This window comes from Hyposmocoma kahamanoa, unplaced genomic scaffold (assembly GCF_003589595.1).
Source record: "Hyposmocoma kahamanoa isolate Upper Pololo Valley unplaced genomic scaffold, ASM358959v1 138, whole genome shotgun sequence".
In the NCBI taxonomy this organism is placed as follows: domain Eukaryota; kingdom Metazoa; phylum Arthropoda; class Insecta; order Lepidoptera; family Cosmopterigidae; genus Hyposmocoma; species Hyposmocoma kahamanoa.
Genome location: NW_020653492.1, coordinates 2,132,437 through 2,148,661, shown reverse-complemented (window position 1 = coordinate 2,148,661; position 16,225 = coordinate 2,132,437). Strand labels below are relative to the sequence as shown.

The window sequence follows — 16,225 nt, the reverse complement described above, 5'->3', positions numbered from 1 at the left end:
TGAGAAAGTAAGGCATCGATATATCGTATCGTATTTTAGTCCTTCGGCCAACTACTGCCAACGAATACATTAAAATTTTCAATTGATAGACAATAAAATAATCTCGCATCTTTGCAATTGAAATGTTAAAGGCACGGGTGGCCCACGGGAAGAAATAATTGCCCGTGGTCCACCCAGGTGAACCACTCAGGTAGTCCACGGGCAAGAAGTGAAGGAAACGCTAACTGGATCTATCTATTCATTAGTTTCTGAGAAATTACAATAGGATTCGTTAAGATTCTATACACCCGTCATTTTGACTCACGTTCGCAGCAATTGGCCACTGGTGTCCTACTTTTAAATATACACATATGTACATCGCTGTTGCGGATTTTCTGAAAATATTTTCTACTTTGGGTTATTTATAGGTGCTTCAACTTTGTTAGTACAGTCGTATGCAGGAGTTCTTTTCGACATTTGTCGTGGTTGCAGTGAGACAAGATTTATCAATTGGTCTACTTTCCCGATCGGTCCACTTTCCCTATCGGTCCACTTGGTTTTTCCCGATTCGTCTATTTCCTATTTTGTCCACTTTCCCATTTGGTCTACTTTCCCGTACGGTTAACTTTTACAATCGGTCCACTTTCACTATTCGTCTACTTTACCGATCGGTCCGCATGTCCAAATGGTCCACTTTCCCGATTTGTCTATTTCCCATTTCGTCTACTTTCCTGATCTGTTAACTTTCCAATCGGTCCACTTTCACTATTCGTCTACTTTCCCGATCGGTCCGCTTGTCCAAATGGTCCACTTTCCTGATTCTGATACTTTTCTGTTTGCTCTACTTTCCCGTTTATTCTACTTTTCTATTTGGTCTACTTTCCCGATCGGTACAATTGGTCCATTAAACCACTCGATATAGACAACACGGACAAAATATAGGATGGTGTGTTTAGACCGGATTAACATTTCTGTTTTCGTCTAGAATAGAGGACCGTAAATAAAAAACAGTAATACGTTAAAGTGGTGTATTTGTGTAAGATCGTGTGTGGGGCGGCGCTCGCGCACGCGCCGGCTTGTCGTCATACGGTGTCCTGCGGAGGCACAGCCAGACGCGCAGCAGCGCAGCGCGGCGGCGGGCGTGGCGGCGGCGGCGGATGCCTCCGGCCTCTGCGTCTCCGCCGCCGCCGCCACAGCACACACGCCAGTAAAGTGACTCCAGTGCACCCGGCAGCCACCCACGACCAAATCCACGTGTAGCTCGGTGCCACCACCGCCTCTCCAGAGCCTAGACATACCGCACACCTTCGCCTACTTACGATCTGGGAATATGGCCCGTTCCATGCTTATCAAGGGCCATTTTATTTGACACCTTGCGACAAGAAGGGATGGAGTTTCATTCTACGTATTTATACAAAATATAATGAAACGGTTTCTTTTTTTAATACTCCATCTCTAGTCGTCGTTGTAGTTGGCTAATCTATGGTACCAAATTGGGATTCCAATTTAAGGTCAGAGGAATACTAAAGTTCTTCCAAAAGTGGAAATACCATTCCGCCGTATCTGACAAAAGATGCTGCGACTAGGTCGCGATGAGGGCGGACTTTTACTTCATTTTAGAATAGGTAAATTGTTATAATTTTTCAATGAGAGCTTAATTTGAATGTTGAGTGTGTGCATTATTATAATTTCATTATTTCGATAACATGTTTTTACTAATGTTTAGCATAGTTCTGTAAAAAAACTCTCACAAAAAACTATAAAAGTACCCAATATATTACTTTTAAGGTTAATTTTATATGTGGTTTTTTAAAATGATATTTTTACAGCATGCAACATTTACATTTAGGTAGTTTTGAATTAATACACGTAAAGCTGACAATGAGGTGAGACATAGATGTGACAGACATAAGCACTAGATTTAGCCTTCGCTCTTTCTAATGTTACTTACACGATAATTACCTAAACATGTTTTTATCCTTGACCTTTCAAGATTATTAACGAACGAGCGGTAACAACACTGGCTTTATTTCAATATTTATTTTTTTTACTAATAAAATTAAAACAGTTTGAAAAATGTATATCGAATAGTATACGTGTTCTAATTAGTTCAGTTGATATAAAAAAAAACTGGTATATGTAAATTGCATATTGAATACAGAGGTATTTTTGTAAAATTTCGAGGTAAATAGGAATCATTGACTTACAAACTTATAGGAATAGTGTTTTCACACCATATACTAATCAGTGTATATCTCAAATGTTACTATATATTTTTTCCAAAGTGATTGCTTCTACGCTTTCGCTGTTTTTGCGGGATCAACTAAGCCATTTGAAGTAGAATAAACTCTTTAGTCCATGTTTCTAAAGTTAGCACAAAACACAATGGTAGGCAATCAATTCATTTGAACTTTTCTTTATACCTACTAAAGTTTGGAGGAAGATCCTTGGGGATCTTGATATTACGATGGATGATCTTAATTTATTTAGCAGTTGTAACAAACGGAAGAAAAAGTAAGTTGAAACATCGAGTTCTTAGGTTTTCGCAATCGTTACACATTGGAAATGAAAGCATTTTACGGATCTAAATCACGTGTAAATAAAAAAATTATTGAATATCATGATAGTAAGACATCGTGATTTTCAATAAAAACTTGAAAATTACAATGATTAAATCGACATCTCTAGTCAGCGAAAGCGGAAAACCCGGGTTTCCCCAGTTCTGATACTTACAAAGAAAACCGGGTTTGATTTTAAAAACCCGGGTATTTGGAGTATTTTACTTATTTTTTTTGTTATGTATTATGTGTAAACCACTTCGAATACAATAATAAATGTAATAAAAACACGCTTAGATAAATAATTACATGTAAAGAAGCGTAGTTGCTACGTTTCTTCCCTACCAAACCACCAAGAAAACCAGCAATGCGTAAAATGGTATGAAAGATTTCTATATGACTTTATAAAATGTCTTGTAATTAACCATGCCCTTCGAAACGTGAGCATTACTGCTTAGAAGCAAATATAGGTCAGGTGACAGTACTTTCCTGGACTAACTCCACACAAGGAGCTCTACATCAGCCCGAAATTCTGACCATTTAATGAAGTAAAGTATTTAAATAATTTTTCTATTTATAGGTAATTTAGAATAGGGTGGTTTGCATAAATATTAAACAACGGGTTAATGACTCTACCATCAAAGTCAGCTGTGACCATGCGACTAGTAAAGGGACCGACACGTTGGTTAGTTTGAAAATATACACGATTTAGATCTGAGAAAATAGTTTAATTTCCAATGGAAAGTTTCCGCCTCGGTATTTAGAACTCTAGGATGGTGCGCAATGCGCTCTTGTATTGTGTGTGGTAGGTTTAGGCGAAAGCAAGATGAAAATGAGAAGCAACGGGGTTAGGAGAGAAGAAAGTGCGTGCGGGTAGGGGGATCAGATGTGGCATGAAGCGAAGTGAAGAGACTCACGTGTGCAGCGCCCGGTCAGTGCGGGGCGGCGAGCGCTAGCGCCAGAGCGAGCGCGAGGGCGGGAGCGACGCGCGCGCACCCCCCGCGCTCCCCCGCACCGCCTGCGCACACCGCGCCGGTCAGCGCCGCCCGGGGCAACAACCCGCACCCACCCCGCCATATGGCCACCCAGTCTTTCGCCACTTCGTGACGTCATGCATCACACGTTGATTAACATTTAACGACATCAATGGTAATCCATTGCATTAAATTGTTAAACTTATTACGTTCCACGTTAACCCAATACACTCTAGTCTGATCAAAAAGTGGCGACAAGACCATGTGACTCATATGAAGCGGTACCCCGGGCCCCATAGTGCGATGACTCAATGCAAGCTTCGTCCCATTGGAATCAAAAACATGATAACACATCGCTAGCTACTACGACGATACATTCAACTACCGATGCTCAACGCAAATACAGTACTAAAGTTAAAAAAAAATGGAAATAGGAAAATCCAACTCTCCTGAGTCATCACAGTATTGAGAAAGAAGAAAAGAACAGACAAAAACTATTTAGAGTGAAGAAAAAATTATGAATGCAAGAATGGTTTTTAGAAGAGATAAGGGGCGTAGTACTCGGAATAAAAATGTCCATTATCTTGCAACATACTCAATATATTCTGCTAATTCACCAACAATGTTAATATCTTTTAAAAACTTTCTAAACGCCTATCTCCCTAATATTAAAGTTAAATACAGCATCCTCTGAGACAAAGATTGCATTGAATCATCTTAATATTGAGAAGTTTAAAAGTACAGTGACGTTTAAACATAACATTATTAATTTGTTTAAGAGTTATTGATTAACAATTCTACTGTGTTTAAGATAAACATTGTCTTACAACGATATTAGAAGATAAAGCAGGAGTAAGCAGCAATTGGGAAAACAGATTGCGAAGCTGCCTGGTTGAGAAATAACTGGGGAGGGTGGATGTAGAAAACATAGACAAATTGTTGGAGGAGTACCTGATGTTCTGTGGCTCTAATGAAGAGGGGTACAAGGCAAAAAAGCCAACTTTACAAGGAAACGCGAAAAACAATAACGCTCAGGCCACACAGAGGCCGCCGCGGAAGCGTTCCGGGCGCGGGAATTTTTATAACGTACGAGTTCATATGACCCTGCCACTTTAGAATAATAACGCATAGAATGATAATCTCATATCAAACGAACTGTCACAAGTGAGGCAAAAATCAAATTCATGTAGGCTAGTTTTAGTAGTAGGTTAATTTTCGGTTTTAGTGAATATTAATATAAAAATACAAGTTGAAACGTTAATAAGCGTTAATAAACGTAAATAAGCGTTACTTCCTTGTGGAATGTGATGTTAGTATCTATTTTATGTTTGTCTGACGTATTTTTACACTCATTTACCGCACATTTCGTCGTTTTTAGGTAAAATTCTTGATCTGTTCGCGGTGCAAGTTGACCTTGAGCACTGACGGCCCGCCCGCTCGTGTAGGCCCTTTGGGAGCGCTTCAACTTGCCTCACTTAGCGTGTGCGGGCTAGGTTTCTATGCGTTATTATTCTAAGCCTGCCACACTGAAACGTGTGGCGGCCTACATTACAAAAATTCCCGCGTCCGGAATGCTGCCACGGTCGCCTCTGTGTGGCCAGAGGATTAACGCTTAATATCATATTAAGCTTTAACTGTTTTGAGTCACCTTGAGGTAGACTTTTTTTAACTTATACCCTCTTTCACTAGAGCCGTATATGCCCAATATACGCCATCGCTATTGTAAAGAGGAAGTAACTGTGTAAACATTTCAGTACTTTAATATAGTTTTTTTTCATTATGAAATGTAGGTTGCATCGTTAAATTAAAAGGAATCGTCTTAATTTTCATGCATGTCCTCCGAAAACTTGTCGAACGTGTCCATTTCACCTTAAAATCTACCATGCTGCTTACTCCATATAAGAATTCACCAACAAGCTACAAATTTATTAATAATTATTTATAGTAATTAGTAAGTAAGTACTGTTTTCATAAAATGCGACGACAAATGCAAAGGTGTAGTATACAATTTATAATAAAGTGGAAATATGCAAAGTGCGGTGCCAATCATATATAATATACAGTGACTTTTTATAGTACGCATTAATAATTTGGAAAACATCTAAATTACACCGATGATCAGACTGTCATTAGGGTAGTTCTATTCTATGGTAGATATAAACAAATGAACGTAAATGTAAAGTCAAATAAACTATCTTGATATGCGTGTTTTAAATTTTGTTGAATACCTCCACCGAATTAGATTTATTTAACTAACATTTATATTAGTAATATAAGGATAATCTAACACCGTAAATTTTTAATATAAATCGATGTATTTATACATCGGTTTTATTTTCTTAAGATATGCAAGTATTAGTTTTTATTCCACATTAGGTCATTTCTAAAGTAGACACTGGAAAAAACAATGTTGTTTATATAAAAGCATTGATAGATATTTTTTGTACCACCAAGTACGTAAGTACGTTCAAAATTTCGGTCCAAAATATAAGAACTGACCTGATATGCCACCACTGTAAAGTTAGGTTCCATAAAAGAGAAATTGATACATACTCGTACTTAGTGCAACGTAATCAGCGCTCTTTTTTGGAAATAATTCCCACATTCTGATTTATTACAATATTTTTTTAACCAACTAAGAACTCGTGACGAAGATTACGTTTAAAGTTTTTGGTCACAAGTCATCGCGCGATTAATTACTGCAATCTGTTTTTAGAGAGATATCAATTAATTTAACAACTCTATCAAAATCAGAAAGTGGGCGTTCTCGCATTTAACGTTCAATTTAGTCGGCCGACAACGCTCGTAAATTTCGGTGTTTTGTAGAAAGGGCGACAATAAGCGTAAGCGACATTTCGAAAAACTTACGAGTCGAACATGATCGATGTAATCGAGCAGCTTTAACGTAAGCGTTTGGCGGCACGCGCCGACGACCGCCTGTTCTTTAGTGCATTTCAGTAAGTTAATAATAATTTCAATAAAGTTTATAAATTTAACCCGTAACAACAACAATCACCAGGGTGATTGAACAGAGCATGTTTTAGGTTTTAACGACTGTTTAAAAAAAATATTTAACTCCGTTCTTAAAGTCATTTTGGTTTTAACTAAGTTTAAGATTTAAAATGGAATTTAAAACAAGACGTAAACATTTTAAAACAGTCGTGAAAACCTACAAAGTTTTTCGAAATGGCACTCTCGAACTCGAACTCCTTTTACAAACAACGACGATGTAATTTAGGAAATGCGCAAACGAGCCCGGAGCCGTCCTCGTGCCGAGGTCGAAGGCCGTGAGGTGTGTGAGAATGGTGCATACTAACAGTGCGGGTACTTGGCGGGGCGGTGGTGCGCGCAGTGCGGCAGGCCGGTGCAGGCGGCGGCGGGCGGCAGGCAGGCGCCGGCGCAGTCGCCCGGCGCGCCCGCGCCCAGCGGCGGGCACGCGCCGCCCTCGGGCACCGTCACCTCCGTCCACACGGCGCGCCAGCCCGCCGCGCCCACGGACTTGTCCGCTATTATAAACCTGCGACGGCGATATTCATCGCTAAGACCGCAATTCGGAACGGTAATGCGTTCAGCGGGGAGTTCGAGGTTTGCGGCCTACGTCCGATTCGTAAAAGGGGGGCTACTCTCGAGCTCCGTCCGACACCCCTCCGAAACAATTACTGTCAAATATGTAAGCTTCATTCGCATTACGCGTCTTTTCATTTGGTCAAGTATTGTTTATTTCGCAGTAATTGTTTCGGGCGGAGATTGAGAGTAGACCCCCACCTCCGAATCCGAGAAATGACGGTCCGAATCTCTACCTAATTATTTCCATCCGTTCTACATCAACCCCTGTTGTTGTATAATTAATGAACAATTGAATTTTGCATCATCACCTTTATTACGGGTATTTTCGAGTTTCAACAATAGCAACACTGGGAGTAGCGGGGTATAATACACCAACCGTTCTGAACGAGCTCGCTCTTCGGCCGAGTGTCGAGCAGTCAACAGCCCCTGAGGAGGCCTCGTGGAGAGGCGAAACACGTGTCGGGTATATTTTAGATGATGGTTTGTGACTATAGTTGCGCTGGTGTTGTTTATTTTATTAATTTTATGTGTAGGGAGGGTGGGATAATTAACTTTACTTTACTAAAAAAAAAATTAAGATAATTCACAATAAGTAATTTAAATGTGACTTTTAATGCTTGACTCCCGAATAGAACTAAAAGGCGTAAATTGTATTCAGTTGTTCTTTTTTTGTGTTATGATATTATAATTGAACTACGTAATAAGGGCACACGTCCGTACATTACTAAGTAAAAATCCTTTGATATTAGTGTTTTTAACGCGTTGAACGTCAAATATCACTCCAAAAAGTCTGATTATTGAAATCAGTTACGCCCTTTGAGGTTGCTATATATTCAACATTTATTGAGATATATTTCCATAAAAAAAAATAGTTACATTGGTCTTTATTTCCTTGTGCGGATATGTATGTAAATTAATTTTGATAAAAATGATGATTGGGCACAATCATCATATGATGATTGGGCACAATCATCATTTTAATCAAAATTAATTTACTTTTTCGTTCCGAGGGCGGAATAACTGCGCATTTGACCTGCATTTCACCTGATGGAAAACGACGATGGAGCATGCAATAGTTATTAGCTTGTTTGGCAAAGTTTATTCAATTAGGAATTTGCCAATGGCAACATGATTAAATTCATTACTTAATCTCGTGTTTGCTGCTGCATTCATTGTACCTACTTGACAGACTCGGATGTCATTTATTTCAATCACTTTTATGCAGTGTGTCTGTTAAAAACATCGAGTATGTCACCAGAAATAGAGACGAAATGTCATTTAATATGTTTGAAGACTATTCTACCAAATCATTACTGTGACAACTGCGCTCCGATTGGTCAGCCCAAAACGGATGTCGTCAATTGTTTCACTTCAAATCTACCAGTTTAGCTTGAGCTTTGCTACAATGGACAAAAATTGCAAAATTACACATTTAATATTTAATTACCGATAAAATTTGATTCCGTTTGTTTTGTATTAGATGTTTTGCTATTTTTCCCCACACCACCGAATGGAACAGCACGCTATTGTTAGAAATACCTATTATCATTATTACAATAAATACAGAAGATTTTTTGGAATATACGGAGACGTACACACTGGTCAGTTGTTGGCGCTGTGCTATTTCAATTTTCTAATTTGTGATTTCAGCGCGAACGACAGTTGTTATTTAAAAGTGACATAAGGCCCATTTACCTGATAAGTTGCCAGGGATGGATGGCCCTTATTTCTGGTTATATACTCGATGGCTATAAATCTACAAATTTAATACCCCTGACATTTCAAATTACCTTTTATGTCATCTATTGTTTCTCTGTATCTGATGTAAACCACTTGAAGATCGAGTTATGAAGTTTGAAAGAAAGCATGAGGATATCTTTTTTATTTGTGGAAGGAAACAGAGTAAAATACTAACGAGAGCCTAATCGAGTTGGATGAGGAGAGGTACTGCCAGCGGTCGGAAGGCGCCTTCTCGCCACACAACTCGAGCGGCGGGCCGGGGCTCTCGTACCACAGCCTTAACACCGCTGCGGGACACCCACGCTCTGCGAATCATTAACCATAACCACTGCAATTGGAAATCATATAACAAACAAATAAGGTACAACAGAGAAAACTGGCAATACAAAATGAGTTTAACAAAATTTGTTATACTTACAAGGTATTTAGACTTTTTTCGATCAACCTATGTTCCGTTTAGAGCTTTAGACCTTTTAATTCAACCTATATACCCTTTAGTGCTATAGACCTATTCGATCAACCTATATACCCTTTAGAGCTTTAGACATTTTTAGATCAACCTATATTCCCTTTAGTACTTTAGACCATTTCGATCAACCTATGTTCTCTTTAGAGCTTTAGACCTTTTAATTCAACCAATATACCCTTTAGAGCTATAGACCTATTCGATCAACCTATATACCCTTTAGAGCTTTAGACCTTTTTCGATTAACTTATATACCCTACAGTTGATCGCAAGTCGTATAAAAATTTGTGGAAGTATCTTTTATGTCTCTTTTTTGTGACCATAAGTGACGGGCGAACAAGTCGTGCGCCTGATGGTCAGCGGCACGTTAGTTCATAACAGTTGTAGTGCCATTCAGAGCTTTCAATCTCAAAGAACTGAGAAGCACTGCCACTGCGCCTGTCACCCTGAAACATAAGTGGAAAAGTCCCATGTGCCTGTAATTTCGCCACCACCCTTATCCTTCAAAACCGGACCGCAGTAATGCACACATTACTGCTTGGCGGCAGAAATAGGTAAGGTGACAGTTCCCTGGACGAACTCTTCCACAACGAGATCTACTGCTACTAAAATGTAATTTCTCTACTCTAATGTAAATTAGTTGAACTCCCTTTGATGTATATAGAAATATGAATGGAAACAAGTTTGAAAAAAACTCAACAAACATCAGAAACTTATACAATCTAATTCAAATCGTACCGGTGAGGTGTCCTTCAACAGCGAAGTGTTCAAAATTGAGCAAAAGTCTCTTTCCGGGGCGCGCGGTGACGAACCAGTTGCAAACGCGGCTGGCGGCGCCGCGTGTGGGCGGCTCGTATGGAAGGGGCCAGCGTGGACTGGTTATCACGCCGTACTCCACACCCGACATGTTGCCGCCGCAGTCGCCGAAGATGGACTTCGCTGGCTATAACACAATATAGTCACCGCTATCGATTTTCGCTCTAATTTCGACTCATGTAAAATAATCTCAGTACAGAGTACAAAAAAACCGACCTCAAAAGTATGTAGAATTACGTCTATTTGCTAAGTTTTATTAAAATATCCCCTAGTTCGCCACTGTACAGGACTTGACACTGGAGATAATAAAAATCGGTTCTCTCCTCTGAATTTGAGAAATAGCAATATGAACCATTAAAATAATTGTTCCTTAAGTAAAATTTAGGCGCTATTTATAAAAATGAATCTTCATGCGTGAACCTTACCTTACCGGTGGATGATTTTCTTTAAAATGAAATGGGACCACTATGGAAGTACCCCCTTTCCAACAAAAAAAGAATCATGAAAATCGGTTCACATATACCGGAGTTTTCGCGTAATATACATACAAAAAAAAATACAGTCGAATTGAGAACCTACTCCTTTTTTGAAGTCGGTTAAAAATATTATACCTACAAAGAGTTGTAGAGAAATGGATAAGTCCTTCGCTAATGTCAATTTATTGGTACAAGAATCAGTACATAATGAAGAGCGCTGAAGGTAGTGTATATACTATTTATACTACTTTTATTGGATATAGAATTCTACAGTGTAGACGAATTTCTTTTTGAGACGTAGTAATTTTACTTTTATTTAACGTCATTCTATTTCGAAAATATTATGTGTTTATTTGTATTTTTTAGTTAAGTATATTGCTTTATTTTATATTAACTATTACGGTTTATAATTAATAACGCACACACTCAACAGAGCCTCTCACTAAGGAAACCCTGTGTCGCGGGTGCTATAGACACACAAATAGATAACCACAAATTACACCCAAGCTCACGAGAGAAACAAAATGTAGACCAATTATTACAGATTCGATTACAGATTGTTGTGATGATACCTCGAAAACGTATCGAGCCTTGAATCCCGAAGCGACGGCATCGGTGTCGGTATGTAGCGCAATAAGCAGTCCCAGAGCACCGCGTGGCGATTGCAGCGGGCCAGGCGTGGCCAGCCCGCACCAACGCCCCAGCGGCACCCGCGTGCCCTCGCGCCCCGTCCACCACGCTTCCACCCAGTCCTCGCTGCACGTCGCGCCACTGAACACACAAATCGCCACACTCATTCCGGAATAATAATAATAACGCACACACTCAATAGGGAAACCCTGTGCCACGGACATACACATAGACAACCACAAATTACACCCAAACTCATGAGATAAATATATGTAGGCCATACAAATTTTCTACCGGCCCGGGAATCGAACCTGGCATCCCTGCCTGGCAGTCATGGTAATCGTTCGGCCATGGAGGCAGGAATAATAAAACCCAAGTGATAGCTAACGAATATAGAACAAATAACTAACTGTTTTGTTTTTCTCTTCAAGTATGTGTTATATCAATGTGTAGTTACTAATTTATGTTCTATATGCTATTGTGTTATACCTTGTGAAGTGGTTGTAAATGTCTGTTTCTGCTTGTATTTGTACTGAATAAAGGTTTTATCTACATATCTCTCTATAAGTGGTATGCCTTCTTTCACAATTGTTTCGTCAAAGATCGTTTACGCAGGTACAAAATAGTTCCTCTAAAACATCATTTTGTTCTGAAAGCAATTTAGAATATACACAGAAGTGTTTAGCGAGTTTTATCAAGATTGGAAGAACTTACACAAACATTTTATTTTTATTGAATATTGATTTTATATCAACATTAACCCATTACGTCCCACTGCTGGGTACGGGTCTCCTCTCAGACGACGGTTTAGGCCATAGTCCGCCACTGGCCCAATGCGGGTTGGGAACTTCGCACGTTTTCCAAGTGTTGTTAGCCTTCTTCGACGGTACCGGTTTCATCACAATGTTTTCCTTTACCGAAAAGATCTTAATAAATTTCAAATTAAATATCGCACATATTTTCCGAAAACCTCAGAGGTGCGAGGCAGTACCAGGCTTTAACTACCACGATATATTTTTGTGAAAATACTCCATTAATTTGTTATTATTATTGACAAAAAGATCGAACAAACACAAAGACAAATTTCTTCAAAAACCATCGACTGTTGCCGCAACGTGGTTATACAAACATGTTGTACAAAACGTACTCACCCGTACAAGCCAGCAGTAGCATTCCACGAATCAGCCCTGACCTTGAAGTGGTCGAACACCACAGTGACCTGTTCGTTGGGAGTCGCGTCTAACGTGTACGTGCAGTTAGTGTGCGAGGGGTAGTTGGAAGGGTAACGAGGAGAGTTGAACTCCCCGCGCTTCTTCGACTCGCTGCGGTACGTGAAGGCACACTCGCCGCCCGGCGCCGCCGTGCCTGGCACACGGTATTCTGTCCAAGAAACATCATCATCATTGATCTTATAAGTCTATCAAAACGTCACATATTTCGTATACATATATTTATTTATTAGGCGCACCATCAATCAGTTACTACGATAATTCATGTGTTACATTTCGAAAATTAAGTCATTTCACCAGGTCTGTACACACCCTTAAACACTGTTTAAACTTGTTTTTTTATTGCAAAAGGTGCGTACAATGACAAGTAATATATACAGGTATAATAAAAACAATATTGGAATAAAAAATGTTTCAACAGTATTTGAAGGTGCGTACAGACCTGGAGTGACCTGCATGCGTGCAATTAAATACAAAAGTTAATATATGTAGCGTGCGAGCGGCGCGCATACGATACGCGAACAGATTGCACAACATAATGCACGTGTACATCGAAAACGGGCACATTTGCAAGGTCTGTACGCACTCTTAAAGAAAAAAGTAACAAAAACAATTTTATGACTAAAAAAAGAAATAACTTAGGAAAAAAATTAAGTAAAACGTACAACACGATTCAGACACTAAATAATAAACAACGCTATGTGCCCGAATTACGAAAATTAAGAATTTTGTTTTCGAAATCTAGCAGTGAGTCAGCGAAAATATCCGCATGTTTCGAGCAGTCGTTATATCGTCTAATTTATATTAGACATACGAGGTACGGGGAGTTTGATTAGAACACAGTGCTGTTCTACGACATGGCGAGTGAAAAAGTCTCGGAAGTCTGGCGGAAATCTCCTCCAAAAGAAAACTGCCGAATTTTACATATGTAAAATTGTCTGTGGACTTGAAAATGGATCAGATTTCAAAATTAGACATCAGAGCTAGTTCGAGTTGTGAAGATATTATACAAGTCTGTAGATCAGAGCAACATTGAATATATTCCATTTACTTCATCATCAACCCTAATAGCACACTTATATTTGTTATAAAAACACACATATTTAGGAAATGAAACTATTTTTCCGCATTTAAATCGCGTATATTTGTTTTTTCAAACAAACCGACGTTTCGGACCCTTTACAGGTCCCTTGGTCACGATTGACTGAGGTGGCACAGTCTTCAACCAGTTATGTCTAATATTGATGCAAACCACCCTATTTTTTCACTATAGTTACAATAGTTATTAATTAAATACCTTATTTTTAATTTTACAAAGAAAACATTCCAATTTACGCTATATTAAGTTTTACAAATTATTTTATCGAATGAATTTTTATTAAGTTCAATTTATTATTAATTATTAATAGAAATTAGAATAAACTAAAACATATTAATTAGTACTGCAGTCTTATGTCTGTTTGGGAGTTTTCATTAGAGGAAATACCTATAAATAAGCCTGTGATTTGATTACTAGACTCTACAGGAACCCGAATAGACTTGTTTTCCGAGGATTGTGAACTTTTTTCAACGTGCAAATTTCATCACGATGTTGTCCATCTCCGAAAAGCTCACGGTACATTTTAAATTAAATTTCGCACATAAATTCACAGAACTCAGAAGCACTAAGCGCTTTGTTTCCTCCTTTCTGATGCGTACGGCAAAGGAATGGAATATACTACGCGCCCAAACACACGAGGAGAAAGTTTTCGCTCGGCCGCCGCGCGGCGACCGCCCAGTTACCACGCCTTCATGTACATTAAAGGCGAATCTGAATTCTATTTACTAGGCAACAATATTTAAATTCCTCTGAATAATACAACCGCGCGGCCGCCGTGCCGTCGAAGAACGGACTCCGCTCGGTGACCGCGTAGACAAAAGACAAGCTAGTGCCTTCCAGCTCTCCCCGCGCGCTAGGTTTAGAAAATCAATATACAAAAAGACTAGGCTCCATGGCCTAAAGATCTTCTATCTAAAGACCTTTCCGCAAGGAAAGTACCTAAAATATACAATTACAACTTTTTTAATTTTAGTTGAATTTCGTATAATGGATACGGATTCCAAGACAGAATTTGAGTAACTGAATGAACCTGAAGTCGGCTAGCGGTAATGGTCTGAAGTTGATTTTTTTTTTGCTCATTCAAGCGTAAAAGCTAAATAAATAGAGCGTATTTTGCCATGACAGTTCGGTCTCTGAACACGTGCGCGCGGTCGCTGGGCGGCGGCCGCCGCAGACTCCGGTCTTCGAGCATTTTTAAGGCAAACACGCACCATCGTCGGTCACATCGTCGTTTAACATCAGGTGAGATTGTGGCCAAGCGTGTGTTTATTATTTATAAAAAAAAATTAATTAAAAAAGAGGTGCCAGCCCCGATTCGAACCCACAGCCTTTATTTGAGAGACGGCAGGTCAAACCATTAAGTTACTGATAACAAGATCGACTAAACTACGCGGGCGATGCAGCACTATTGACGACTTGAATCGATACTCAGTGTCCCATCCTATCTTTCATTTGGACAGCTAACGTTCCCGCAAAAAGATAGGAGTCTAAAGGCGCGTGTCCACCCCCGACACGACGCGCTTAACCACTATTGTATGGGCGGGGTGAGGGGTATTGTCAGTAAACGAAAGTTTATGGTTGCTTAATAGTCAACGTATACAAAAACATATTTTTTCCCACAGTCGATTGCAAAACGATAGCTACCTGGAAGACTTGTAATGCACTGATACATTTCACCCTACACACGTCTGTCCGGAAGCATTCGTATCGTGTACATACTCATCATTTTATCGTCTGCAACAGATACGACATGCTTTCGTGGCTAGATCCGACAAAGTTCTTGTCGTGTACAAGACCATTCTTATCTTTTTTGTAGCAGACACGTCGAATTTCTTATTTAACTAAATAAATCTACTTATCACTACCTACTGCTTTTTATTTGACAGGTAATAAAAATGGAGATGGAAGTGATCATACTAACCAGTCTCAAAGGTGTATTTGGCCTTGAACCCCCTACCCTGGTTTTCCCCAGAGCTAAAGACCATCACGAGCCTAGGTCCATCAGAGAGCAGTGGTGCAGGGAAGGCGGGGGGCCCTGGGGAGCCTTCGCCGCACAACTCCGCGTCATGCTTGTCGTATGAGTCTGTCGCCTCCTGCCCGCGCAGGTATACCTTCAGGTACCCGTCCGGGCAGTTACTGCTGTTTTATTGAACGAAAAAAAGATATAATATAGGAATTGTTTTAGAATGCCGAAGAAACATCTTATACATTTGTTTCAAGATTAAAGCGTGGTCTTTTTTTGTTTAGTATTGCCGTAATGTGGGTTGGAGACTTCACACATCGATACCTCCAATAATCACTACACCAACTTAATTTTGTGGTTAACTCTGTTTTTATTTTGTGTTTTTGTTCCTTTTTTCACAAAATTCGCGTAGCATAATATTAATAAATATATTTCTAACTAATTATTAATACAAAGATCGAACACTCAGAAGAAACACTCAGAAAAAATTCCTTCGATCTGGTCGGATTCGAACCAACGTCTTCTTGCATACCGTGCCAGATGCTATATCAACTAAGCCACGAAACGAACCAACGGACCTCACGAATTTTTCTATGTGCTTGCGTCGTGTCTTTGTACTTGGTCTTTCAACGACTTTTTAGTCATAGCTCCATCTATGAAAAATCTGTGACAGATTTATCACCCAGTTAGTACCTTTACAGCTACCAGTCCTGGCGAGAGATGTCGCT

At 39.5% G+C, this 16,225-nt stretch overlaps 1 protein-coding gene across 1 annotated transcript in view; it reads right to left on the bottom strand.

Annotated features, from left to right (window-relative positions):
- Positions 1-913: 913 nt before the first annotated feature.
- Positions 914-16,225, bottom strand: part of LOC113240400 (CUB domain-containing protein 2) — a 275,798-nt gene continuing 260,486 nt past the window's right edge. The window contains exons 10-17 of the mRNA XM_026477689.1: positions 15,456-15,673; positions 12,358-12,586; positions 11,149-11,347; positions 10,023-10,227; positions 8,994-9,123; positions 6,829-7,028; positions 3,455-3,555; positions 914-1,267 (exon numbers count right to left, since the gene is read on the bottom strand). Of these exons, the coding sequence (XP_026333474.1) occupies positions 3,470-3,555; positions 6,829-7,028; positions 8,994-9,123; positions 10,023-10,227; positions 11,149-11,347; positions 12,358-12,586; positions 15,456-15,673 (1,267 nt within the window). The 3' untranslated portion in view covers positions 914-1,267; positions 3,455-3,469. The remainder of the gene's footprint in view (positions 1,268-3,454; positions 3,556-6,828; positions 7,029-8,993; positions 9,124-10,022; positions 10,228-11,148; positions 11,348-12,357; positions 12,587-15,455; positions 15,674-16,225) is intronic.